The sequence below is a fragment of the Manacus candei genome, unplaced genomic scaffold (assembly GCF_025592945.1).
Source record: "Manacus candei isolate 608988 ecotype Guabito, Panama unplaced genomic scaffold, ASM2559294v1 h1tg000025l, whole genome shotgun sequence".
In the NCBI taxonomy this organism is placed as follows: Eukaryota; Metazoa; Chordata; class Aves; order Passeriformes; family Pipridae; genus Manacus; species Manacus candei.
In genome coordinates, this window is record NW_026138073.1 from 5,943,380 (window position 1) to 5,971,191 (window position 27,812).

General features: G+C 42.6%; 1 protein-coding gene across 1 annotated transcript; it reads right to left on the bottom strand.

Annotated features, from left to right (window-relative positions):
- Positions 1-826: 826 nt before the first annotated feature.
- On the bottom strand, positions 827-10,188 carry KBTBD8 (kelch repeat and BTB domain containing 8). The gene is made up of 4 exons (XM_051788800.1): positions 10,061-10,188; positions 7,800-8,010; positions 6,264-7,378; positions 827-4,503 (listed from the first exon to the last, which is right to left on the bottom strand). Exons 1-4 carry the CDS (start codon positions 10,074-10,076, stop codon positions 4,040-4,042), a joined length of 1,806 nt encoding a protein of 601 aa, XP_051644760.1. The 5' UTR covers positions 10,077-10,188; the 3' UTR covers positions 827-4,039.
- Positions 10,189-27,812: the final 17,624 nt, after the last annotated feature.

The window sequence follows — 27,812 nt, forward strand, 5'->3', positions numbered from 1 at the left end:
CTCAACACATTCCAAGTGTTGCCTCACACAGAAGCAACTCCACCAACACACCTGCCTGGTCTGTCTTTCCCAGTGTGCAGCCCTTCATGCCAACATTCCAGTTACACCAGCTATCCCACCACATCTCTGCAATCCCGGTCAGATCAAAGCCCTGTGACTGCACACAGGTGGTGCCTGGAGAGCCTGACAAGAGCAGCACCTTCCCAAACAAGAGAACCCCATGTTGTTTTCCCAGGCTGCCATGACTTGGCAACTCCACTGGTCATTGGGTCCCTCCCTCTGGAAGGGAACAGAGGTTTACAAACAACCAGTATCATGCACAAGCAGCTCTGCTGAGCAAAATCACTGCAGCAGAAGCCACAAATAAAGCTGAAGAGTTTTGCTTAAACAGCCAGGGGAGAGGAGGCCTCTTGTGCTCAGCTCTGCAGCAAAGATGCTGGGAAATTCAGTATAAAGCATTTCAGGGTTTTCCAATACACAGTATTATTAGGATGAAAAGCCCTACTTGACATTCCTGCTAGGATGTCAGCTCCAGCTACAGGCAGGGAAGAAGGGAAGGGAAGGAAAGTAAAGAGAAAGAACATGTTGCCTGTGTGCAAACAAGTAAAAAGTTAGACCTGAACAGGCACAAGGAACGAGACAAAAAAGTAGAACAAAGCACCTTCCACCTTGAAAACAAAAGAAAAAAAGTGACACACACAACTGAGACATGAGTGCAGAAACAGAAGAACTGAACAAACATCAAAAAGATACATCATTGGGTTAATTTTCAGAAATTTACTCTACTAAAATGCACACAAGAGATTTATCACAAAACCAGTTGAACTCCACTGTATTTCAACAATAGGTTTATTTTAAGAAACATAACATGACATTAAGTAAAAATGCAAAATTGTGCAATTATGGCAAAATGTTTAAAAATCCACACATTTGCCCTCATAGGACTACAGTACTTCTTACTAACATACCTGAGCACTGAATGTTGGATGCCACTTCTCAACAGCCTCACGAACAGGGAGCTCTTCGATCTCTGTAGAACATACACTGCATGTCTGGTGCACCAAAACTGCTTTTAGTTATTCTAGAGTTTACTGATGGAATCAAGTGGAAGTTACAAAATGTCTCCTTCTAAAGTTAACTAATAATTCTGGAAAAGAGATTTACACTCACCTAAGTCCTTACAACGCTAGAAATTCATTTCATAAAGGGAAATAAACGAATGCAGAAAAAATACCAAATGGGCAAAATGTACAGATTACTGTTCAAATATTACCAGTACCTTTGGTGCAATTATTTTTTTTTTGTTTGTGCTGTGCAAGTTTACTTAAGCCTGACTCTAAAGCAAAACTTTACCAGGAATCTGACTTTCAGCAAAACATAGAAGCATTTAAGAATTGGCAAAATGTCACAGCTACATTACTGTCTCAACAAACTCCTCATGCAAAAGATTTAGTATATTCTACTCCCACGGCAAGTTCCAGGATTTAGCTTTCAAACACATGACAGACTTGGATCACACCCTCAGTTTGAATGGTTAAACAGAATGGAGATCTTCGTACTTTAGTGCAGATAAACAAAATTAACAAACCTACTGCAGAATTAACCACAGCATATTGTACTTCTATACATCACATGACCAGTCAACTGCTAACTCAATCCTATTTCATAGTTTCAAGTAATATATTGAAATTTGTTCTACTAAATAAATATAGAAGATTGTCAAAAAGCAGCAAGAAATCTTGTAAATATTCAACCAAGCTTAAAAAAAAAAACAAAACAAAACAAAACCAAAAAACAAAGAAACAAGGAAAAAGCTCCATAACACTTTGCAAAAAAAATGGTCTTACACACAAATGCAACACTGTTAGGGAGGGTGCTTCAGAAAGCTTGCAGCTAGAGGCCTACAACAGCGCAAAGAGAGCTAGCCAAGGACTAAGGACCATTTTAAAAATTAAATTAGTTGTACTCTTCAAAAAGCCTCTTATTCTTGGCTATGCGTATATATAAAACTATCCAGAAGAGAACTAAACAAAGGAACAATACACCTCAACACTGTTGGAAAATGCAGTCTTAGCGAGAATTGCCAAATTCAGGACAAAAAGAACCACAGGTGCTCGCACTGGAGAGAAGCGTTTGGTGAATCTCCGGAAGATGAGGTATGTAATGCAAAGAGGCATTTTTGTTTTCCTTTCCATTTCACAGTTTTTTGTTTGTTTTTTTTTTTTCTTTTTAGACATTTTGTGCAAGAATTAAGAAATAGAACCAGGAGAGTATTTTCGTGTATTAGAAAGATTCCATTTGGGAACAGTAAGACCACATAGTAAACAAACATTATCCAAATCCTCAGCCATGCCAGGGGGATAAACAATGAGCTAAATATTTGGCTGACTGAAATGTCAGCTGTTAAGTCAGATAGTGGTAAGCACTTTCAGCCAGTGATGGCCAGTGCCATGTGAAGTTAACTGGTTTACTTAGGTCAGTTGGAGAAAATAGGAAAGAGTAAGATAACTTACAGCTCTGCAAAAATTAACAAATTAAACCTGGCAAATTACAGCTGATACAAGTTTTAGAATTCATCTTTTCCCTTTTAAATCCAGTTTTCACTACTGAAGTGGAGGCTGAACTTTGAACTTATTTACTTCTTAAAAATAAGCTAAAAAAATAACAGAAAGTGTTGTAATACATTGGATTCTTATTCTGTATTTTCTCTAAGAGTATTTAAGCCATGGACATTTATTGTCAATTTTGCTTTAATACACTGGATAATGATGACAGCTCAGTAGTGCAATTTTTCACATTATAGATCAGAACGGAAGAGAAGATATTTGAGGGCTTGACTGCGGAGAGAAAAGAAAAACAACTTGTGAAGTTAAGCCACACTTTTCCAAATCACTGGAGCACATGCCAACTCTGCACACAGCACTGTACTTTAGTGGAGACAGAATGAACACTCCACACAAAAAGAAAAAATAAAAGAGAACCAATATTATTAAGGCCATATCCTGTCACCATTCTGTGCAAGAATACCACTGCAGTAAAAATGTTATGTTAGAAAAGACAATCTGATGACAGGACAGGGCCCGAAGACAGACACACACTCCATGAAAAATAACAGGCTGTCTTAAACAGTAGCAGAAGGCTGGCCCATTTCAGACAAACAAGTATTAAAAATGTACTAGCACCATCAACTTTTGGGTTAAAGCCCTTTATGGGATGAAAAAAAGGTTTTAATCAGTGTTAAAAAAAAAAAAAAAAGTTTTTACAGCACTACATCTACGTGGCAAAAAACAGGTGTGGGATTTTTTTCCCCCACTATCATTAAGCTCAATTTTAACAAAAGTCCACAGACAACAAGTGGTACAACAATATGAACAGGCCTCCATCCGGGGCTAAAGAACTCCACAATCCAATTCTGACTGAGCTTTTCTCCCAAATTGTAGTGCACAAACAAATCACGAACATCTCAGAGGACTTCAAAAACAGTACAAAAAGAACAGATCATTATGAATCAGGATCTACCATTCCTATGTACTTTCAATCTAAAGTAAAAAAAAAAAAAAAAAGCAACAAAACTTAGTGATATTGCCTCAAATTTTACCCGTATTAAAAAAAAAAAGAGAAAAAAAGAAAAGTCACTTCAACACATCTTGGACATCCTTAACTATTAATGCTAGATTTTCTTTCACTGTAGTGCATAGTTATCCTGGCTCTTCCACTTAATTTGCTTTTACCACCAAAACACCCCTCTAGTATGACATGATTAAGTGTTTACCAGAAAAAAAATGCTGATAATTGCACTTTGTAACCTCCTTCTCATTTCCCAGGAAGATATCAGTAAATATGAAACTGAACCAGCAATTCCCTCCCCAGACTGCAACCTTTAAAGAGCACCCATCCCCACAGACAAAAAACTGTCTGTTTCAGCTTACAATAAATACTGACAGAATTTCTTTGTTTTCTTTTAAGACATGTTTTCTCTAGCATCAAATTACCACTGAAATCACTAAGACCTGTTACCGAAAAAAAAAAAAAAAGAAATTTAAATAACTTTCTGAAGACACTGCGGATACAATTTAGCAACAACACATTCAAAATGCCGGCCTAGATCCCAGAGCTTGTCTGGAGTCTCGTATACTTTCTGCCACTGGTCAGTAACCTCATCGTACTGGTAGAGAGAATTCTTCCTGCTGGTTCTGAAAACGTGTTCTTCAACAGTGACTTGAGTAGCTCTGACAAACAGATGGAGTTTGTTTTTGAGGAGTACGAGTTTTATGTATGGATTAATGGACTGGTCACACGGGAAGTCTTTTTTTCGAGTCCACTTGTTCTGCTCGATGTCGTAGGCCTCCACGGTGAACATGCGCTGGTGGTTCCCACAGGTCCCAGCTATGTAGTAGATGGAGTCGTTGTACACCGTCGCCAAGCCTTGGAGTCTAGGCACAGTCATTGGGGTCAGAAATCCCCAGTAATCCTTCTGAGGATCGTAGCAGAGAAAAAATTCCCCTGAAAAGAGAGAGGAAAAATAAAACATAACTTACGCTTCGTTTCCAGACCAGCAGTTCTGCGGCCATCAAGCTTTCAGGTTCTCTCTTCCACAGACAGAAATGCTCTTCCCATAATAAACACTCACTCCCAGTACCATCACCTGCTTTCCTTCAAGTGCATTACAACAATATTAACATCATGAGTAAAAACTACTTTGAGTTTCTCTTCCAGTGGTAGAAAAGGGAATTTGAAGCTCATCAAAATCACAATGTTTTACATATTTCCTAGCTACTCTTTATTCCTTCTAAACCATGCTTATTAATTCAGGACAAAACCTTTCAAGATTGCAGTCTTGAAATGTCTGAAGTACATTTGTTTCACTCTTTAACATCTTCACAATGTGTCATCCACAGACTGGGGAGTCTCAGAATTCAGTGCTTAAACCTGAGCAAATAACTGTGCTTTGTACTCCACACAGATCTTGAAGCTACTCATATGAGGTGGTCAAGTTACACATATAGGCTGATTTGCTTAAAAGGAGGCCAGGTGAATCCCTGCATGAAAGTACTGACTCATTGTTAGCTTTGTGATGAGGTCATAAAACACCTCTGCTGTTCACTGCTCAGGGCAGCATAATGGAAGTTCAGCATTCCTTTTTAACCACCTAATGTCTCTTTGACCCAAGAGAGAGACGAGAGAGAGACATTGAGAGAACTTGTGAACGTAACAGAATCATTTAAAGCCACAACCAACAAAAGTCAAATCTGATAAAGAAACAATGAAAGAAAACTCTCTGTAAATCACATGAAAGCCCAGGAATGCAAAGTCAAGGAATCAGGCTGACTTTCTCTGGTAAATAACAAGGACCTTACAGTATTCCCTATCCTGTTTCTTTCCTGTGGTTCAGCTTAGTATGGGAAGTGACTCAAAGAGGGAGCTGGTATGGATGCAAGAACCCAGCTTCTACAGGTGTTTACAGAGGTGGTAACTGAGACACCTTCTCCTCTTCCTTTCTTTCTTTCCACTTCCTGGGCCTCTTACCACAGCCCCACAGACCAGTCTCAGCACTTTTCAGAGTAGGCTGTGTATGGCTCATGCACACACTCAAATACATATTTTATGTAAGATCTTCGTAAGTAAAATAAAGGGAAGAATAAATTATTTGATCCATTGCCATAATGATCTTTTTTATTCATTTAAGAATCAATATCTAATACACCAATAAGTCTGATCACTTGCCAGAAGGAAGGATGTAAAGGCAGTACTGTAATTACTGACCAAAGAAACAGAGCTAATTAAGAATGACAATTTATCTATTTCTAGTTACTAGAATGATTTCAGAAAGCAGGGCAGGGCAGGAAACAAAGACCTACAGTGGTTAATTGACTTGTAAAAGTCACCAAAAACACAGACACCAGGAACTCCCACAGCTTTAGCCCAATAAAATGTAAAATGCTTTTTCATGGGACAGTATCTTTTCTTCAACACTAGCATATTTCACCCAGGTAAAGATTTAATACAGAATTTTCACAGAAACGTTTTATACGGTTGACTTAGAACACCAAAATTGCCATTTGTGCAATAACTCAACACAACCTACTGACACGTTTCCAGGGCATGAGAATTCAAGCAGCAACCTCCCTCTTTCTTGCCCACTGCTCTCCCTAGTTTTCCCCCACCCCAGTGCCCCAGGGGTTTTTCCAAGGTGCTTAAGAGAGCACAGAGATTGAAAACTCCCCACTTCCAACAAAATGCCACAGTCAGCCAAACCACCTTACCCTGTAAAACATAGATGTTATCCTTATATTCCACAGCACTGTGAAACTCCATTGCCACCGGCATGGGACAGACAGCTGTCCAGCAGTTCTCCCGGCTGTCGTAGCACTCCACAGACTTGAGGGAGTTCCTGCCATCTCCTTCATAGACTCTGCCCCCAATGGCATACAGCTTTCCACAGCAGTGAACCAGCTTGCAGCCTATCCTGGCTCGCAGCAAAGGAGCTTTTGGAAGCCACCTGTTGCCAGAGTGATCGTACATCCAGAAATCACTCTCCGCTCTGTGGTCGATGGAGACCTCGCTGCTGCTCGGTCTGTAACCACCCGCGATATAAATGTCGTTATCAGGAGACACGAGAATTCCGACCTCCCTCAAGTCATTTGGTGGCTTGCATAGTTTAAACACTCTCCCTGTGACCGAATCGAAACAAGGCACTGTTTGCTTCTTTCCTGAGTGTTTGTGGGCAGCATCAAAGCATATGATCATTTCAGAAGCGGTCATTCCAAGCCGTTGTGTGTAGCCATTGGCACTGGGTTGTCCCTTTTGTACACAGCTTTTGGCCATCGCCTGTGCAAACATGGGAGGGATTTTCTCTAAAAATGTCTCTTCCAACAGAGGCATACGGATGCATTTGGCAAATATTTCTGGAAGGTGCACTTCTCTCTTATTTTGTTCATGCTCAAACCACCTTATAATGCTGTCATAAACGTGTTCTTCTTTGTCTACATTTAAATCATCGCTGTTGAGGATACTTATCAGTTGGTCTTTCCTCAACTGAAGAAACTCCTGCTCTTTGGTGACACTCAGAAACTTTTTACGAATGTAGTCTTGTGACCTGTCCTTGAGTTCCTGATGACCATAGTGATCAGCGAAGATAAACACCCCGATGGAGTTCTGTGGGTCCAAGTGACTAATCATGTATTTAGCACACTGGTCTTGTATGGAAGGGATCTGGAAGATACTGGCTGCAGTGAACAAAGCTTGGACGTTGGCCTCTGTCAGCACTACTCTGGAGGTATATGCATAGTTCAACACTAAATGCATTGACTCTGCTTCCACACCAACTATCCGAACTTCCTTCTGGGTGCTCTCGGTAAGGCCGCTCGTGAACATCGATCTGCAGAGGAAACACATTCAGTAGTTTATCTGCAATTACCTCCTAACTACTGGTATGAAATTAAATTACACTGTACAGGTGATCCCAGTGCACTTGTCTTCACATCAGCCCAAATACATTTATTACAGGTGTTACATTTAGTTACTCACACAGGTGTGAATGTTAAAATATGTAACTTTAAAAGAAAACAATTGGAGGCAGTTTTGTTTGTTTTACAGTTGTGTGACATTTTCTCCAATGAGACTTTCCTTGACACACAGACACTGATAATTCATTGACCTTAAGAGAGCAATAATGTTTACTTGCTAGGATCTATAATTACACAGAATATTAGTATAGGTGCAGGGTTTTTTAATTTTCATTTAACAAAAATAAGCTCTAATTCTGTTTTGATTACCACTAGAGCAAGGGACTGTCATACCTGAAATAAGGACTGATTGCAGCAAGAACATTCCTGTGACAAGAGAATGTTTTCCCATGATCCACTTCCACCACAATATCTGTCAGCTGTCCTTCATCATACATGGTCTTCAGCTGTTGCAGGATACTACAGGCATGGAAGGGGTCCATTCCACTGCTGACTGGGTTTGAGGGAGGAATTCCGTTCAGTGTTTGTGAAAACTGACTTGGTTCTATAAAGCAAAATCAAAACTGTTTAACAAAAAACAACCACCAACAACAACAATAAAAAAAAACCAACCTTCAAAAAAATTACCACATGCCAAATAACCCCATGCATGACCAAGAATCAGCACAAATTTGTTCCACAGTTCCTCAGTGTCAACATCCATCAACAGCAAGTCTAACATTTTCAGGGGTAAATATATATTTTTTTTCTTTTCACAATGTAGATGTCAGTTGCCACTAACCCATAAAATTATATTCATTAATGTTAAGGAAAATAATACAAATATTTCATATTTATGACACTTCACTGGGGATTAGGGAAATCAAGTCAAGAATCACAATGCTTATTGACTTATAAAATGAAAAAAACAAGGAATGCAGAGGAATAAAATAAGTCCACAACCTACCCCACCATTACACAAGTCTGTATGTAAATATTTAACTTCACACCGAAACAGGAACTGCCTCCTGCCTTACACAAGTGATGGTTTGAGGACAGACTCATGAAGAAACAGCCCTACAATAAGTATATTGGGCAACAAATTTAAACTCACATAAATTTGCGTCTACAGTTACATGCTTTTCTCTATAAATAAAATACAATTATCATTTAAAATTGCCCGGGTATGAAGGAGTTCATGTGCCACTGTGGAAACGTATTTAGTGGAGCATATGCTGCTAAACAACATGTGATAAGCCTAATGAAGTAAATCCCAAAGTGAAAATTGAGCAATAGCTCAAGCACAAAAATCCGTTTCGTAATAGCGACAAAATTTTTACGCAACAACAACAACAACAAAGGAAAGCCCAAAAGAAAAACATTAGGTGGCAAGAGCTGCAAATCAGGTAAAGCTGCTGACTTGCAACAGAGAGAGCTTCCAACGAAATTTGGGAAACACAAAGGGGCAATGAGGAGAGAGACCAGCGATGATGAATGGGAGATTTAAACTCTAACTCGTGGTGATACACAGCAGCTGCAATTCCTCTTATGCAGAATTCAGACACAGCTTCCAGCACAGCCACAATAAACCAGGAGGGATCTGCTGCTGGGCACCCATTTCCCACAGCAGCACTGAGGCCAAATATCATCAGTGTCTCTTCAGAGTATCGTTAGAAAAAGTCTTCAAAACATTTGTTTATTTCTTTTTTTTTTTTTTTCCAAACAAACCGGTAAATAGTTAAAGGTAAAATCTACAACCGGATAATTTCCTTATCCTTACTGATAATTTCAATGTTCCCAACATTTGAAACTAACCAATCATTAGAGAGGGGGAGAATTTGTACTTGTTAAAAAACAATGTTAATCACTAGTTGCAAGTAAATAACACTTTGCTAGGTCACTTCCAAAGCGTCCTACCTAGCAAAGCTACAAGAAAACTTTGATGCATTTACTGTTGCACAAGAGTTTCAGTTACTTTCTAACAGCGAAAAAGATGCAAAATTGTTCTTCTCTGACCGTGCTAGTCACTCAGGCAACGAGCTCGTTATCAGGGCAGCTTCCAGTGCTGAGAACACTCATCCTCGTATTCCAGTTTTTCTATTTAATCCTTGACACGTTACAGCTTTCACCCCATAAAACCTCCCCAGTCGCTTTGATCAACTTCATTTTCTCCCTCCCACCCCAAGCGCCTTTTTTCCTCTATTAACACTCCTCTCGCTCGCACCTCAAAATTTTAACTCTGCCCCTCACGAACATCACCCCAAAACACTCTCTACGTTAATTTATGAGTCGCTCCTCCTCTCCCCACACACCCATTTTCACAGAAGCCTTTCACCAACCCCAGCTGAACTCGCCTCATACCGCGGGGGGGGTCTCTCACAGGACCCCCCTCATACAGCACAGCCCCTCACACACACCCTTTCCTCTCACAGCATTCTCCTCCGCCCTTACACCCCGCACCCCGGGACCCCTCACAGCCCCCCCATCCCGCACACCCTCACACGGTGCTCCCCCCCCAGCACAGGCCCAAACCCCCTCACCGCCGCCCCCACATGCCCCTCACCACACAGGCCCCGACACCCCTCCCCGGGCCCCCCCCGCCGCCCCGCACGGACCTCCCAGCGCTGCCATCCTGGGCCCCGCTCGGGCAGCGGCTCCGGGGGCGGCCCGGCAGGAAATGTCACCGCGCCGCTTCCCCGCCGGCACCGCGCGCACCCCGCAGCATTGGCCGCGCCGATTGGCCACCGCCCCCGCCACCTGCCGGGAAATGTAGTGCGGGCCCGCCGCCCGCGGCGCGCGGAGCATGCCGGGAGCTGTAGTCCCTCCCGGGCGGGATGCCTGGGAGTTGTAGTTCCCTAGGGGGCGGGCTCTGCCCGTCGCGTAGCAACGAGGCGGCGCCTCCGGGCGAGCCGCCATTTTGGGCCCTGGGGCAGGGATGTGGGGGCACCTCCAGCGCCTTGTTCCGGAATGTTGGAGCCTGTTCCCTGCTGACCGGCTGAAATGGCCTCTCCACGTAAATAAATTATCCTCCAATTCCTGCAATTCTTCTATCCACGCTGAGTTGCAGCTCCTGGGGCAAACCCTTCCAAAGAGGAGTGAAGGTGTCACTCAGAGATGGCTGCCTAGCAGGTTGGGCAGAGCTGCCACCACCATCACTGATGAAAACACACAGAAAAGGGGAAAAGAAAATACCTGCAAACGTCCTAATGCTGCGAGGATGCAGTGAGGGGCAAGGCAGTGACTGGATGTGAGAAACAGAGCTGTGTGAGGCTGAATTGACCTTTAATGAAAACCAATAATCAGCTGCTTAGTCTGAAAGCTCGTCATGCCAGGAATATTCTTTATTTCCCCAGGGTTTGTTCCCCCAACACGCTGTGGGCGGTCACGCAGCCGTACCCATCCCACAGAGAGCAGCTGAACAACTCCAGCACACAAGCGACCATTTTGTAGCCCATGACCTTTAATATCAAAAGCACATTTCTCTCTCCATCCCGGGGGTCAAGGGGATGATAGTCACCAGCTTTTGCAGTTTTCTGCAGCAATTAGCCACTGGTCTCCTTCTTGGGGACTGAGACGTTATCAGACATTTGCCGTGGAAGAGGTTTGGTTTTTTTTTTCTGTCCAAAATCAACAAAAGAATTAAATAAAGGAAGCATTGCGAAGTCCTGTATATTTCTGTGGGTTTACTCAGAACAGGTTTAACGCAATTTCACAGCTTTTAGCTGGGAAGTTTTGCTAGAGAAAATAAACGCAAACAAAACCAATTTAAATAATATTTTTAAAATAAACTCCCCTTTAGCCCTCAGAAATAGTAGCCTCCATACTTGAACAGTGCTGTAAAGCAGACGAATTTAAAGGCAGTGCCATCTGACTGGGTTTGCTTTCACTTGCAAGGCACAGCCTTCCCCTCGCTCAGCAATTATCAGCAGTGTCCAGGCTGCTGTCCATGATAATGCTGCGCAACTCAGGGGTGATGGAGGCCCTGATGAAAGGAGGTGTAAAAGAAAATAGAACTTCACGTCTGCAAATCGATTCTGCAGTTTTCCAATTTCCCCATTCGGCAGCGGCACGGCCTGTGAAATTGTCCCTAGAAATATAAAACGAAGGGCTGGAGAATTCCTCCACTCTTGCCTTTTAGTAAATGACATTGCCTGATACAGTTCATTTCCTTCGGCGTGGGCGCGTGGGCCGGGCTGGATGAGTGTTCAAAATGCAGAAGTCAAATGTAGAATGTTTTTTAATACAGATCCCACACTGAACAAGCCCTTTGGAGCACAAGCTTTTCTCAAAATAGCTTATCTTTGTATGTTTTCTGGGGGAGCAAATAAATTGCCGTACAAATAGGTTTAGATGTGCTTTAAGAGGCTTCAGTAGCAGGATTTTCACTTGGACAGAAGCCTTTCTCAAGTGTAATAACACCATCACCCCCTCCCCTCTATGGAAACCTCCATTAGAACTCCCAAGCACTCAGAGGGTGTAGAACTGAGAAGCATTCCCATGGAAGTCCAGGGATCTGGATTTCCTCCCCAGCTCTGCGTATTATTCACTGGATTTCTGAAGGGCAGAGTGAGACGTGTTGTCTGTGCAAGTCGCTCTGAAATCCGTGGAAGTCACACCCCACGTTAAAACTTCATATGACAAATGGCAATTGCATTACACACAAATATTTCTGTTTTTCAGAAATTACAAGATGCTTGAAGAGTTCCATGTCCCTTTCCTTCTGATGCATCCTTCTCTCTCCTGACATTTTTTAGTCAGGGAAGCAACGAAGGCCCATATTTAGTGTAGAAGTAAGAAAATTGGGCTTTTGGCTTGGTGCTGCTACTAATTTACTGCATGCTGTTGATCAAGTAATTTGATTTCATGGATTTGGGCTTGCCAGAAGACAACAGGGAGCTGTGAATAGATTTATTCATGTAAATTCCTTTATCTTGTAATATTTTTTTGTATGTATTTTAATAATTTTTGGTACATTTTTTTTTTAATTCTTCTGGTCAGCAAAGCACTGAACCTGTTGGTACCATTTTCAGATTTTGCAAGAATTTGAAATCCTTGTTATTGAGGGACTGGGATGCTTGCACTTATGCTTTAATTTCACACCTAATTTATCATTCCTGAAGATAAAGCTTGAAAACATATACCTGAAAACACTCGGTGGAGAAATTTTCCCGCTTGATATTCCAAAGGTTCAAAATAAAAGTTAAGTAATATCGACTGATAAGAAATACAGAGTCCATGTCTGTCTTTCATAAGTGACTAGAAACATTGCCCCCCTTATGAACTCAGAACTGGCACTGCATGTTCTGGGATTCCTGCCTTCAGAATAAAGAATGTCTTTGTCATGAGCCCAAGAAAGAAAAGAGTGAAAGGAAAAAGTTTCAGGACAAAATACAAACTTTTTCAGATATTTGAGAACTTGAAAGATAGCAGAGAAAGGAAGGGCCAGCCTACTCACACACACACCATGCAGCCCAAATGGAGGAAACTAAGGGCTGCAGAAGCTTAACAAGACTCTAGAGTTTTTCATGGAAACATTAGAAAGGTGGCATTTTTCATAACTCCTGAGTTTACAAAAAAAAAAACAACAAACCCAAACCAAAGCCCAAACAAAAAAACCAAACAAACAAAAACCACAAAACCAAAAACAAACAAACAAACAAAAGAACAAAAAAAACCCACCAAAATAACCTCACAATAATTTCCAGTAAAATTGTTTAACTATAAAATTTAAATACAAGACTACTAAAAGAAAGTAATATTATTTGCTATCTCTCAAGTATGTCTCAATTACTATTTACTATTCTTGAGTTACATGTACCTGTTAATTTGTGCTGTGACTCTGTGAGAAGTAATAGAGCTGATGCAGCTTCACTCCCAAAACCCCTCATATTTTAATTGGAAAAATCTTGGTATTCACTGTGGAACAATCTAACCTTGAAAAACAATCTTTTACCAGTTGGTCTTTAATGCATAAAACACTGCTCATTTTCTGCCGTTCTGTCACCAAGGGGCACATTAATTTAGTTGCACAATAATTTAATACATCGATCCATTGATTGAAGCAGAGAGGTTTTTGTTTAGCGGTTCCAAGAAATCCACACATTTCTTGCAGAATCCGTAAAAAGACAGTTCTGGCTGTGGTTTAAGTAGGGGAATTGCGGATCATTAGGGAAAGTTGCCCTTCAAAGCCGATCGATCCTGCCACACTGAGCACAGTGGGCATTACATCAGAAGAGAGGGAAGAGTGGCAGGGGGCAATTAATGGGGCAGATATGGGAGTGCCTTTCCTGATTACCCCATACCAGACAGTGGATTTGGCCTTGCTGAGCCAGGCTGGTAGAAACAAGAACCCCGATGAGATACGGCTCTGTTAATGTCAAGAAGTGCCACTTCCGAGCAGCAGGAGCAACTTTATTGGAGCCATCTGTTGTTTTGGAAGACACGTGTGCGCACACACACCCCCACTTCCTCCTCCCAAAGCATTTAACCTTTCTCTTAGGGCTGCATTCGCACAGCTAATCCCTCCTTAATCTTGGAATGACGGGCTCTGATGTTGTCAGCGAGTCCCGGCAGCTACTGAAAATCAGGGGTACTGGAGTCGTTTGGGTGATGTGACAGTGATGCATCCTGGAGCAGCCACTTGAGAACAAAATGCCCATTCATCCACTGTCAAAATAAAGTTTGGCAAGAGCAGTGTGTGATTGCTGGGAGGCTGACAGAGAAGGCTGGGGAACCCGTGTAGAGGTGAGAAATCTGCACTCTGCCGGATCTCACTGCTCTGCCCAACACAGGGAGAAAGAAAAGGCGGCTGAGTTTGGTCCCAGTGGAAGCCTTTTTTTCAGCACCCAATGGCTATCTTAAAGGAAACAGCCCTGTTTCAGTTACAGCAGAGTGTGAGCTCTGTCCTGACTTGGCAAGTCTCTAGTGGTACTTTTGTGACGATTCTTCCTTAACACACCAGAAACCTCAAGATTCTCGTGGCTGTGTTAGAGGTGTGCACCAGAGCCCAGGCTGCCAACAGAAAATGTGGCACTGCTGAGCATCCACTAAGACTGAATTAGCTCCAGCTTCTTTGCAGGTAACCTATTTCTGTTAGTATTTCATGCACATCTGTACATGTTTTATTTATTATTCCTAAAAGTGGGGTTTAAAATCTCCATTTAGGAAATTACCAGCTTCCCAGCTCTTTGGAACAAACACTGCATATAAGACCCAGAGTCCACAGAATCCCTCTTACCAGTAAACATGACCCATATCCTTCAGGCTTCTTTGTCACTGTAAAATAAACCACACAGGAAGGAGAAATTATTCCCCATCCAGAGTGGGAAGAGGCATGTTTCTGTCCTTGTCTCCAGTATTTGAACAAGTGGTTCCATCTCATCTCCAGATTCTTCTGGCTACTTCCTGTCTACTTCCAGAGGGTCTGGATCAAACAGACCTTTGCAATGATGGAAGAGGTAACATCAGAGAAGAACAAGGACTTCTTGCTGCCCTTTTTTTTCCTCCATCCATATTTACTTCTACCTACATGTGTGTGTGTTATTAAAACTCTGCATTTCACGTGGACAAACCCATACTGGCCTCCACAGAAATATGTCACTGGTGGTCTGACCAGCTCCAGCAATTAAGAGCTGGGACTTTAGGGCACTGATGTAGTTGCAAACTGATCCCAGTGTGGTCAGAATGTGATTCAGCTCTGGGAAAGGTGCAGGCCCTTCCCAAAGAGCACAGATGGCTAAAGAAAGGGGAGAGCAAAAAATACACTGCCATTTCTGCCTGGAACAAACCAAGAAGGTTAAGAGCAAAGTAGTTTTCCTTTTTAGTTTTAGGAGACAGCAAAGCTGCAACCTCATTTGTTTCTTTTTAGGGAGCATACAGCAAATTTGAATCACTCAACACCATCATGTGTCCCTGGGCCATACTGAAGGCATCCCTCAGAGCTGCTGTGTCTTTCAGTTCTTTCTCTCTTCAGTAACTTTTTGGGGTTTTTTTTTGCATTTTAAAGAACTGGAATATGAAACAGGCAATCCCCAGAGCTGAAACAGGAAGGAATGTATTGCTCCCTTTCATACTTTCAGCCTGAGGAACACTAGAAGCTTCATACACTAAAGTTACTAAGATAACTCAGAAGGCCCATTGCTTAAAACAAACATAAAGTGTCTCAGACATCTAATTTTTAGTGGCTATTTTTGAGCCAATACTATCTGTCAACAAGGTGAGGCAATGTGGTGTTACAGACTTGTCCAGTGAATACAGAAAGTTAACAAGCTGAAATAATCTCAACATCCCTAAAAGGGAAATGGATAGTGTGTATATTTTTATAAGTGCCCACGTGTTTGATTCTTTTGGATAGAGGAAAGCCCAATATTTCAGCTTTCATAAGGAAATAGGTTTAATACATGGTATTATTTTTTTAAATAACAGGTATGATACAGATATCTCAATACCTCCCCTTATTTCCTTGACCCATCCAAGTCCAACTACATAATTTATTTTCTATGGATTCTGTTTGAAATATTTGACTGTTTATGAAAACTTTACATATTTCTGTTTACTGGCAATTTCTATTTTCTGTTTGTGTTTTTAGATCCATTTCTCCTTGTGGTCAATAGTTTTACTACTGAATGAAAGAACACTGAGCTGAGGTCCAGGAAGAATGGCCTAGTCTGATATTGACTGTAAAAGTGTATTAAATGGTTATATATTAAAAAGAATGAGAGGTTATTTCTTCTAAAATTTCTTTCTGCAACAGAAAAAATAAGATGACTGGAAGTCAGACAGTGGCTGGGTTCCTAGAAATTATATGCAAATACTGTGTTAGAATAAACAGAGGAAGATGATTCATTCTGGAATCTAAAGCAGGAAGGTGGACAACAGGGTTTTCCCCCATTTGACCCCCATCCTCCCACAAGTAAGGTCACACAGGTTTTGCTCACTAATTCTTTTACCAGGTAAGACTTTGTAACTGCAGTCACACAGCTTTAGTCTGGCCCAAGGAGAGACTAACAACAGCAGAGCTGCAATGGTACAGCTGTAATACAGACCTGTCACCCAATTTGGGCTCCTAAAGCTTCAGTGACTAAACTGATCTTGAGTCCCTGGGCCTGTCACACTGTGGCTGGCTGGACTGTTCCCACACATCCTGCACTGCACCTCTGAAGCAGAGGAACCCTTACAAACTGAATTCTTTTCAGTATCTTCATTTCTCCTCTACAAGTCTGTCCTGATGATATATGGGAAATAATTGCCAGTTTAAAAGGCCATTTTGAGAACTGCCTTTTTGAAAGTCCTGACACACAGCACAGCTTTAAAGCCTGGAACTGTGTTCCACATACAAGAGGGCCTTGAACTCTCTCTGGGCAGACCACTTTCATATCCTCTTGGATAGAACACTTTCATATCCTCTGCGCTTATGTATTCATGGTAATAAGCTGTGGGATTTAACTGTGCTGAGACAACATGCCTGCTCTTTAACCTACTGGAATAAAGAACAGCTTTCCAAGCAAAAATAATTGAGATAAAATGGTTCATATGATGCCTGGAGCTGGTACGGCATTCCCTTTTTGCTATTGAGTGGCAAGGTGAAGGTTTTCCAAGATTTCAAGTCTGACCATTTAAAAATTACACCAAATACCACTACCCTGACTACAGGACATCCCTAGGCTTGTTTGATAAACTGGCATATATATAAAAGTAGAGATTCATTTATAGGTACCTGTATTATCCTGCCATAGCATCCATTCATATTTTAAACTTAATTCTTTTGGTCTGTTACACAAATTTGAGAGCAACTACTGAAGGCCACATTGGAGTTGAAAATCAGGATTCTTCTCTGTCGTGCTCAGGATGGGACCGTGCTGTGCTGAAATGCAGACACTCTCGGCTGTTGTGGCCCTTGTTCTGAATTTACTTCCCATTTGAGCTTCCCACAACCATTTCTGTTCCAACCCTGCAAGTTTTTGCATTCATCTCTCCTTGGGAGGAAAGTAAAAAACAAATCAACAGTTCCAACAATCTGAAATTAGCAACATCTTGAAGAGATTGTGACCAGTTTCAATGACTGGGGCAGCACATGGTGAAGGACACTTTCAAAGACCATCAACTGAGTCAAGAAGGGAAGGGCAAGGACTGCCAAGAGACTGCACAGCCTGTGAGCCAAGACAACTATCTGGCATGTGGGGGAATGGGAAGATCAACTTTTGAGGCCACATCTCAAAGGATACACATACAGGGTTTTTTATGTAGCATGTTGGTGCTAGGTCAGATGCTCAGCTCAGCAAGTCTGACCTCCTCAATTGAGATAGATTGCCTTTTGGATTTATTTTATGGATAAGTGATATGGATAAGTGTTCTTTGCATGGCATATGCCCAGCAGTGCACAGCACCAGAGCCTTCCTTTCCCTGCCTCATCCCAGGACAAGGCATTCAGTACATGCAGAGTAAAAAGATCTCAGGGCCTGAGTCCCTTTGTTTTCCCCCACCCTTCGCGTGAAACTCGCCATAAACCAAAAGGCTTTGTCCTGAGTCACATGCCAGGCAAGCACAGGACATACAATTCCCATAGGAAATCCAAGACAGTCACACTAGGGATCAGAAAAGTACTCACCCTGGAGGATCCACCACTACGACATCTGCACTTCTTTAAAAGCCTGGTTGTGCCTCCAAAACAAAACTTGCTGATCAGCCAGAGAGCAAATGCACAAACTGACTGCATGTCTGGCTGGGCCCTTCATGCCCATCAGCTCCTTATGCCACCTTCAGACACAGCAGCCCCTCCCCACACCTGGCTTGGGAAGTGCTCCTCCACCTTCTGGGAGATGGCCCTGCACTCCTGCAGCCCCAAACAAACGGGAAGGGAAAGCTCATCAGCAACACAAGAAGCCCAGGAATTGAAGGGAAGGGAAAATGAGTTAGGAAGTTCGTTCATTTTTCAGATTTCTCATGCTTGCTTGTCATAGGCACGAAGAACTCTGAGATCCATTCTTTTTACTAATTGTAGCAGTAAATGCTAAAAGGGAAAGGCATTTTATTGCCACTTCCTTCTTGCAGAGCCTGTTCTCATTTCTAGCATGCGCTGTACAGGCAAGATCTCAGGGCACCTCTTATTCACCATTCTTCTTCCGTTTCAAATTAGGGGAAATTAAAATTTTCCTCTATTTGCCAAAGAAAATGGCAAGTATGCTTTGGGGACCTTGTAAGACAATTAAGTACCATTTTTAGCTGCTAGCATAGCCACTCATTTCAGCTAAAAGATTCAAATCTTTATAAATAAGGATTTTATAAATTCAGATTCGAATAAAGATTCATCTTTTTATTATTAAAAACATTTAAACCCAATTCTATCATAGTCAATATAAATGTCCCCTTGAGGCAAAGGGAATTCTGGGAGAAAATTCACTATGAGCCAAACGCTTCTCCACAGAGTAGTGGAGATTAAAGTGGGGGCAGAACTTAATTCTTTCAGTGACTGAAATATCAACAGTTGGGAAAGCAAAAGCATGTAGTATTTGTGAGGATGGCTTCTGTCAACTCATGGTAGTAGTTTTCTCTATCTTCCTGAATTTATATGGAGACTATTGATCCTGGCATTACAGCTTTCCTGTCAGGAGCAATGAACCAAAGCATACATACATTAAACATAATACACATGATTTTGACATTTATGTAATACACTATGTATTGCACATACTTTCCATACAATATATAGGCCTGTCATTCAGCTAAACAGAGACAGACCTGGAATTAGATACAACACATGCTAAAGTGCAAAGCATCTGTTTCAGCTAATATATTAAACCCCTTACCTTTGAGCCAGGGGCCAGGCTCAGCTCCCTGTCTCATTGTTCTCCTCCACAGCTGAAATGTGGGATTAGTTCCACTCCCTGAATTCAATGCATAGCTAAGCTCACCTGATGTGACTTGAGGACAGCTACTCAGCGGGGAGGTTTGAAACCTAATAGTGGAGCGGGAACAGAGAAGCTCCCCAGCGGCTACGGAGTGTGAAAGCTGGGGCTGTCACTCCAGCTGCACTGGGGTGGGAGCTGTGGACAGGCTCTTGGCAACTGTGCACAGCAGAGCGAGATGCAGCTCCAGGAGAAGAGGCTTGAACAGTATCAATGAGGGGAGAGAGAAATTCAGAGAGAGAAATTCAGTGTCAGCATTTTGGAAAATTAGCTCGATTGGAAAGTTTGCATTGCGAAGTGTGGGTTTTAGCACAGAAGTCTCTTCCAAAAGCCATTCGGTTTTTCAAGAGCGTCCTGGTTTTGTTTCTTAAATATTACAGCATAAAGAGGAAAACAAAAGAAGGAGCAATGGCAGAAAGAAGATGAGCCAACTGTAAGTGCCAGCAGAAGGTGTGAATGTCACACCACAGCACTCCACACTCACAGCTGTGGCCATGTGCTGATATCTGCCACCCCATCCCTGCCAGACCTCACTTGGTGTTCCAGGAAGATTCAGAGTGAAAAAAGAACATGGAAAATAAAAGGAACACACAGAACAGAGGAGAGCAGAGATGTCTTGCAGAGACAGGGCATTTGTTTCCTGTAGCAGGGATCTCACTCCAACCTCTCCTTCACCAAATACGTCCATAGAGCTCTCTACACACAGCAGCATTTCTCTGTTAAATCTGTCAGCACAACAGCCCAAACACTCTCCCAGTCAGTGACTTGCTCTTGCCAGCAGGACTTGGCTGCTCTTGCATGCCAGTGATTTTAGTTTGCTCAGACACAAAGATCCACAGACAGTCAAAGGGGCTGTGTCACTGGTTTAGTGACTTCTCCATTAGGAGGAGCTCCCAGCCAAGGGGCCATGGAATACTTCCTGTTGTCATCCCAACAGCCAGGGGTATGGCAAACCCCTTGGCTTACCTCTGTTGGGCTCTTTCCATGAGGTGTACAGGGTGGATGTTTAATGGGACCAATAGTTCAAATTTTCAGTTTTAATTTAAACAAACAAAAAAAACAAAACCAGAAAACAACCAAACACTCCTTTGTGTAACTCCAAGATGGAAGCAAAGAAAACACACGCTAACCCTGCATTTGCCAAGGCTGGCATTCCCCCCTCACTTTGCTCTGAGCCAAACCTTTGGATTTTACCTCCATCCTGTTGATTTTGAGACTGAGTATTTCTGAACTGCAGCCGTGCAGCTCAGCATCATTTCAGAACCTGACAGAGCTTTGCTGTTTTACACCAGTGGAACATCCTTACTCGGAGACAAAGCTCAGGAGAACTCCAGTGCGTAATGAATGCAGTCCAATTTCCAACCAGCAATATTCACTTCAAGGCCATGATCTTTCAGCCTCCCTCTGCTGCCACACATTACCTGCCAAACCTTCCCACACTTGCAGACTGGAACAATACCAGAAACATTGATTAGAGTTAGTCAGTAAATAACATAGGATGAAAACAAATTAGGTAGTAAAAGCACTCTTGAGAAATTAGAAAAAAAGCTCTATAGCTTTTCAACTTATTCATGATTTACTAGAAAGTTGTATAATGTAGCAGGCCTAAAGTGCTTCTAAGACCAAAATACCCCAATTTGAATAGCTGCATTGCCTATTGAAAGCCTGGGGAAGTGTTTAAAGTAAGTTAAAAAAAACCAACACTCTCCCTTCTCCCTTGCTCCAAACCTTTGATAAAAAAAAAGCAACAAAAATGCTAATCTTCTGTGGTTAAGCAGAAAGGCTTAAGAAGTGACTGACAAACAACATGAATTATTCAGGGACAAGGTTACTGCTATTCCACACACATTGCTCCAGAACGGCAGCGCAAAGCCACACAAGCACAATAATTTCTATGAGTCTTACAGTGATAAACTAGTTTCAAATAACCTCCTTTAATTGCACCAACATAATATAGCCTTTCTGGATCTTTAAGGCTCTATAAAAGACTCTCTAAAAATGGAGGGCCTGATCCCAATGGAAATCGAGCAGGATTTATATAATATGTGACTCCAGGAGGGGCAAATATTGCACAGTGTTGAATGAGTATGGTCAGAAGCAATCCCATTCTTCCATCTGATACTGTGCAAGCATTCAGGAAGCTTAAAAATCAATATTCTGGTTTAGGGTGCCATGTTGATAATTATTACTGTCTTCCCTAAATCCACAAGAAACCTTGCCCTCCTGCAGACTGAAGTCACACATATATACATATACGTATGTACATAGATACATTTCTTTAGCAGGAGAAGCAAAGGAGGAACAGTCAGTCCTGTTTAAGAGCTGAGTGACCAGAGCAACTGCCCAGACCTCAGAAGGGAACCTGTGCATTAAACTCACTACTCGTGTTTGGGAGGAGGCATTAGCAGCCTCCAAAAGCCTACTTTTGACCCAGCTTCCAACCTAGGCAGCTTTGGGTCCTGCTGAGAAGCATTGGGATACCTTTGGCTCCACTGTCTCTTACTTTGTGACTCACCTGCAGGTCCCCTGCTGCTGTTCTGTAAACCCTGTGCCCTGCTGGGCCGTTTGCTGTCCCACAGAGCTCAATGAGGAAACAAGTTGTGGTCAGATGGGGGCACTCAGGATAAGGGAATCATTAATGAGCTTTTCTGAGGGGACTGCACAAGACCCAGCACCTCTGAAGCACAAAACAGGGACAAGCCCTGAAAGTATCTCTCACCTACAGAACCAGAAGCCAAACAGAACCATACTTGCCACCCTGCTAAGGAGCCCCTCAGGCCAGAAAGCCCTTTTATTGCCACTAATATCTACACAGCTGTGATTAGAATCTCAAGGGAGACAACTCAGTGCTGGTCTCTCAAGGAAAATCACCTGATGCTGCAACACATCAGCTTGAAGAAGCAGCCAAGGTGGTAGCAAACAGCAATGCTGTTAACTGCACAGCTGTATGCAATGATTTGTCTTCTGTCAGTGGTTTTTGAGAGTGGATGGAAAGCAGAAAAACAGTCACAGAGAAGCTCAGTTACAAAAAACAAAGGTAAAGTTTCCAGTTAAACACATAGCAGTCAAGTTAAAATTATAGGTGACAATTACTGTAAGTTGATTAGGCACAATAGCAAATTCACTTCCCTAAATCACTTTCACAACTCTCCTAGGAGGTCTGAAAGATGTAGTATATGAGGTTCATTTAATTTCTAATGTAGTAATTATCACTACTGAAAAAAAAATAGTGGTGACAGACCCAGGAAATAAATTTAGCACTTGAGGTTTTAATAAAATTTTTATGTGCAACCCCGTTGGTTAGAAATTGTTTAATCAATCTTATCCGGTTCACAGACTTTCTGCTGAGCTTTTGCTTCATGTTATTACAAGGCAATATGCTGCAGCACCTTCTCAGCATCCCAGGTTGCAAAGCCACAACACTGCTGCTCTCCAAAGCTCCTCTTTTAGTTGTGAACACCCACAGTTTTGCTCATGTGCCACCAGTTGTTTTCAGCTCATACAGCTGGTTGTAAGTGCTGGTAACTCAAGAGCAGGGTCCAGCCCTCTCTGCCTGGTGAGACCCGTCCAGTGGTTTGCTCAGGGCTGGTGGAGGCAGACGAAGTGACTAAGCCTGTGATCCACAACTAGTGGCATTTCTGAGATTTTCCTGACTCCAGAGGTGTTTGGGTTTTTTTTAATTTGAATTTTTCCAAGCTCCTGGGGCACAGATAGAGAGAAAGCTGAACCCAGGTCTCCTGTCCTGCTACTTGCAGAGTCACTGCCCTGCATAAATTAAGCTGTAATAGTTTATTTCTGTTTGCAAACCAGGTCGGTGTGAGTAGCAAAGAAGTTAAAATGCAGTTATTAGTATCTAGGAGAAAAAAAAACAGAAGGATTTCTGAACTGTTTTTCTGTATTTCTCTTATTTAACCTAAAAAAAGACCATCTCCTCTGTTGAACCAAATGACTCTCACTTCCAGGCTGCTTACACTCTCGCTGTTTTAAAGTGTGGCAGTATGAATTAATTAGTGCCACTTTAACTGAGCTTTGGTACCATTCTGAAATCTAAGGAATGAGCATGTCCAGGCAGCCTGTCCAGCTAGACAGGACTGCTGGAGCACTCACCAGGCTTTTCTTATTTTCGTCCATCAGAAAAGGGTCTTCTCCTTGCCAGTGGGATTTAGCCCCGCTCTTTCTCTTTGCTGGCACTCTCTGGCCCAGCACACAGAACAACCCATCACCCAAGCTGGGTATGTTCTCTTTCTGTTTGCAGTTAGTGGCTAACAGGTAAATTGATATCTTCCAGACAAAAAAAAAAACAACAAACCAAAAAAAAACACAAACAAACAAATAAACAAAAAAACCAACTTAGAAATCAATAAATATTTGGGAATCATCACAAAGAAAACACACTCAGGGCCCCACATTTCACATCTGCAAAGGAGGTTTGTTATGTGAGTGCATCCCAAAAACCCACAGCCTGTGACCTCCTAACCCAGCTTTTGGCCTCTGCCACAGTTTCAATGCCAACCCCATGGAGGGCCAGCTGAGGCCAAGAGCCAAAGATGCAGGATGCCACAGATCCAGAGTGACCAACTGGGAGCCCCTCAGAAAGGAGATGGTCAGAGCTAACAATCACTTTTAACCAGGCACCCTAAAATCACCATGACCTTCAAAAATCATAGTCTTTGCTTTTACTTGTCAGTGCAGCAGCAAAGTCATGACAAAATGATTGATTAAAGCGCAACTGAAAATAGGAATCCTCTTTTTTGACTTTTTAAGTTGGAGTCAGAGTGTCATTTTGACACATTAAACAACTACAGCATAGAGATGCTCGATGCAATTTTATTTTGACGGCCTGTGTGGGAGCTGATCGAGCCCCAGCAAAGGAGAGCACAGAGGGAAATAGCCGGGATGCAGAGAAACACTCACCTGCATCTTCACTCAGAGCTGGATCCGAAGGCCACTGCTGCCATCTGGTGTCACTGTCACCGATGGGGAGAGCTGGGACTTTGCAGGTGGAATTTTCTGGATAAATGAAATGTAACGTGGTCCCAAACATTGAGGAAGGACAAAGTCTTCCCTGGCAAAGGAGGATTTTGCACATCAGAGCTGCCTCGTGTCCACCTCTATCTCAAAGGGACCAGTTTGTGTGCTTAAAGGTAACAGGAGACACAAGAAAGGAGAAGAGAAATTGCTTGAAAGGCTTTCTGCTGAGAAGGGGTACAACCTAGCAGTGTGAGTTATGGTCAGCAGCTGTGGGCATCCTACTCCAGCAGAGCCACCAGGAAACACTTGTGGAAGAGGGAGGCTTCCAAAGCTCAGGGCAGAGCAGGAAGTTCAAGGTCTTTGGAAGCTCAAACTGGAGCTGCATGGGGAGGAGGAGGCTCTGTCATGATTAGGTCTTCCAAGCCTTGGCCTTAAGTAGTTTTACATATGAAGGCAACATTCTCTTAAGGTTAAAATGCACCCTCACATTTCCCAGAGATACAGTGACACCCAATTATGCCACTCACCTCATTAGACAGGGTTGTGGCTCCAGCGCTTTTTTTAAAGTAGCAATCATGGTGCATGTCAGCAAAACCCAAGGGGGCTGGGTTTTAGAACTTATCAAAGTGGCTCTAGGTTTGGACAGCTGAACATTCATCATAACCTGGGTTTTGGTCCTCAAATCTCACCAAGGTTTTGTCAGCTCTGTAGCCACAGACACACCTGTGCACTTGCACAGGGATAAATGAAGGGACACAGCAGCAGTGGTTTCAGATTACAAGGACTTAGACATGGGCTTGTCTTTACCCACTGTGAAGGGCTCCAAAAAGTTGGAGGAGGATGACAAATGGGGATTGAGGTATTGGCCCCAGGAAGAGCTGTGCTCAATTGAGCTTTGGCAAAAGCCTACTTTGCTGTTTTAAGCAAATCACAGATCAGCACCTCAAAGGCTCCTGGGAGTCATTCTTTTACATTTCTGGAGACTTAACACTAGAACCATAACTCTCAAATGAAATTCCCCTGCCTCCCAAAGGTGCCCTGATGTTAAATCTCATCACAGGACTGAGGTGCAAAGCTAATGGGGCAGGAGGGACTGTTAGTTAAGAGGCAGATGAGTTTTGGGGGGATTGGAAAGGCAAACAGCCTGGACAACCTGGAGTAGAGTAGTTAAACCGTGAAACTGCTTCAAAAAAAGAAGAAAGGATCTCTTGGGAGAGTCAGTGTGGATAGAAATGGAGCTTTGCATTTATTCCCTAGCTACTTTCTACATCACCCCCAATCTCAGTGTGGCCAGTTCCCTCCAGCATCTCTCACTCAGGGCCCTGCTGGGCAGGATGGGACCAGCAGTGCTCACCCTTCTGCTGTGCTCACAGAGGTCAGAGTGGGCTCCAGGTTCTCCGTGCTCTCTTGGATACAGCAGAGCAAAGGAAACCCAAGAAGTACATACAAAATTTTCCCAAACCTTCCTTTTGCTGCAATTCCTGTTCTTCAGGCACTGCCCCATAAAAAAAAGATCCACAAGTTAAGCATGAAATAAAGCCAGCAGTAAGGGAATAGTAATTATTTGATCAGCTCCCAGGGTATCAAACGGCAGTAAATTGAGCTTCAGTTTAAAAAGCAGACAATTTTCAGTGTCATACCACTACATTTTCAAAGCTAATTTAACTATTCCATTAAAAAATGAAAACATATTCAAATTAAAACACCCATAAGATATGTAAGGGGGGAAAAAAGCCTTGTTGGAGAGAGGACATGAAATGCATCAGTAATTTCCCATCAGGCTACAGTTCCCTTAACTGACCATGACAGTCAAAGATGAAATAGAAATTTCTATATCAAACAGGAACACAAAGGAGAGCTGACCTTTGATCAAATGTCTGTTTGTAGTTTTGACAAGGAAATTTGCATGAAAATAATTTATGCTGGACACTTACAGGAGAAGTTAACTCCCAGCATGTAAAGGAAGAGAGAGGTCAAACCATCCTTAAACAGCCTGTCAGATGAAAGCCACGCTCTCCCCGCTGCAGAGATATTGAAGTTTGGAGCCATTCAGGCTCTTTTTCTAAAATCCCAGTGCTGAGGGTTTTGTGATGCAATTTTTCAAAGTGGTATTTATGCAGGGGTGGGAAAAGCCTATTTCAGGCAAACAAAGGCTTTCTTACACAAAGAAAACTCACTTCTAGCATAGCAGCAGAAGGCATATAAAAAATCAAAAAGCACCAATTAATTATAATATTTAAGCTATAGGTTTAGCTAATCCTACGTGTTTTCCAGCGGGGGGGGAGGAGGGAAAGAAAGAAGAAGAAAGCAGACTGAGAAGGGAGATCTGGTTCTGTTCAGACTCAGAGTACTGATCTGCCAGGGAGGTGAAGAGGGGTGAGTGTTGCCCCTTCCTGAAAGCAAATGTGAGCTCTCAGCTTACAGCTCAACTCTGCTGTGAGGTGCAGGTGATGAAACACTCAGCTGAGAAATATCAGTTGAATGAGTTATTTTGAGGTGGTTACATAAATAAGAGGAATTTGTTGAAATCCATAAGAACGTGGAGATTTTTGGGCTTATCTTGTCAGCAAAACTACTGCTGCTTCTTATTTGAACTCTTACTACAATTGCACAATAGCAATCATTTTCAGACAGGTTTTTACAGAAGGTCCCAGACTGTGCAGCTAAGAGATTTACCAGATTCCTTCAGGGAATGATGCCCTCACCAACACATGTGATAACCTCTTGGATTGTCTCCTCTCTTCCATACATTTATTTCTCTAACATTTCCAAGGTTCCCCTATTTCCTCACAGACATCGTTTTACAGCCTTCAGTTTCACTCCTACTTTTTTACCAGTAAGGGCTGTGGGATTGGGAGGGATTTTTTGATTTTGATTTCCAGGTCTCCCTTATCCCTATACTGTGATTTATTACTGCAGTAAAAACCACTTGCCTGCTGTGGTCTACTCACAATCACAGATGCATTTAGTTTGTTAATTAAAGATACCACTGAAGATCTGCATGTCCCAAAGGGCTGGTTCTGCCTCTTTTTTTTTTTTTTTTTTTTTTTTCATTTTAACTGTAAGTTGCACCCTGTCACTACTTGCCCAGCGGGAATGTTTTCCCAGGAAAGGTGTTCAGGGGCAGCTGGTTCGCAGCCGGCTGCGAGACGCCTGGTGCAGCCCGGCCGAGCATCCTGGGTCTGGCCAGGAGAGGTCAGTGAACACACACACAGAGCCCACAGTCTGCCAAGGAAACTATTGCATCTGATGAACAAGAGCATTTGGCAGCTTCAGGCTCCCGAAATGGGAGGGACTGTCACCTGATAGCAGGGGCTGGTACCAGAGTTGGTGCAAGATGCCCTTTGGGGGAGGCACCAAGGCATCAGCATGGGCTGCTCTGGTGAGGAGCTGGCAGCTGCTGAGAGCCCAACAGGCCCTTCAGATGTGCCCCCTGCACCAGCAGCTCCTCCAGCCTTTCCCATCCACTCGACTGGTTATGCTCCAAGATAAA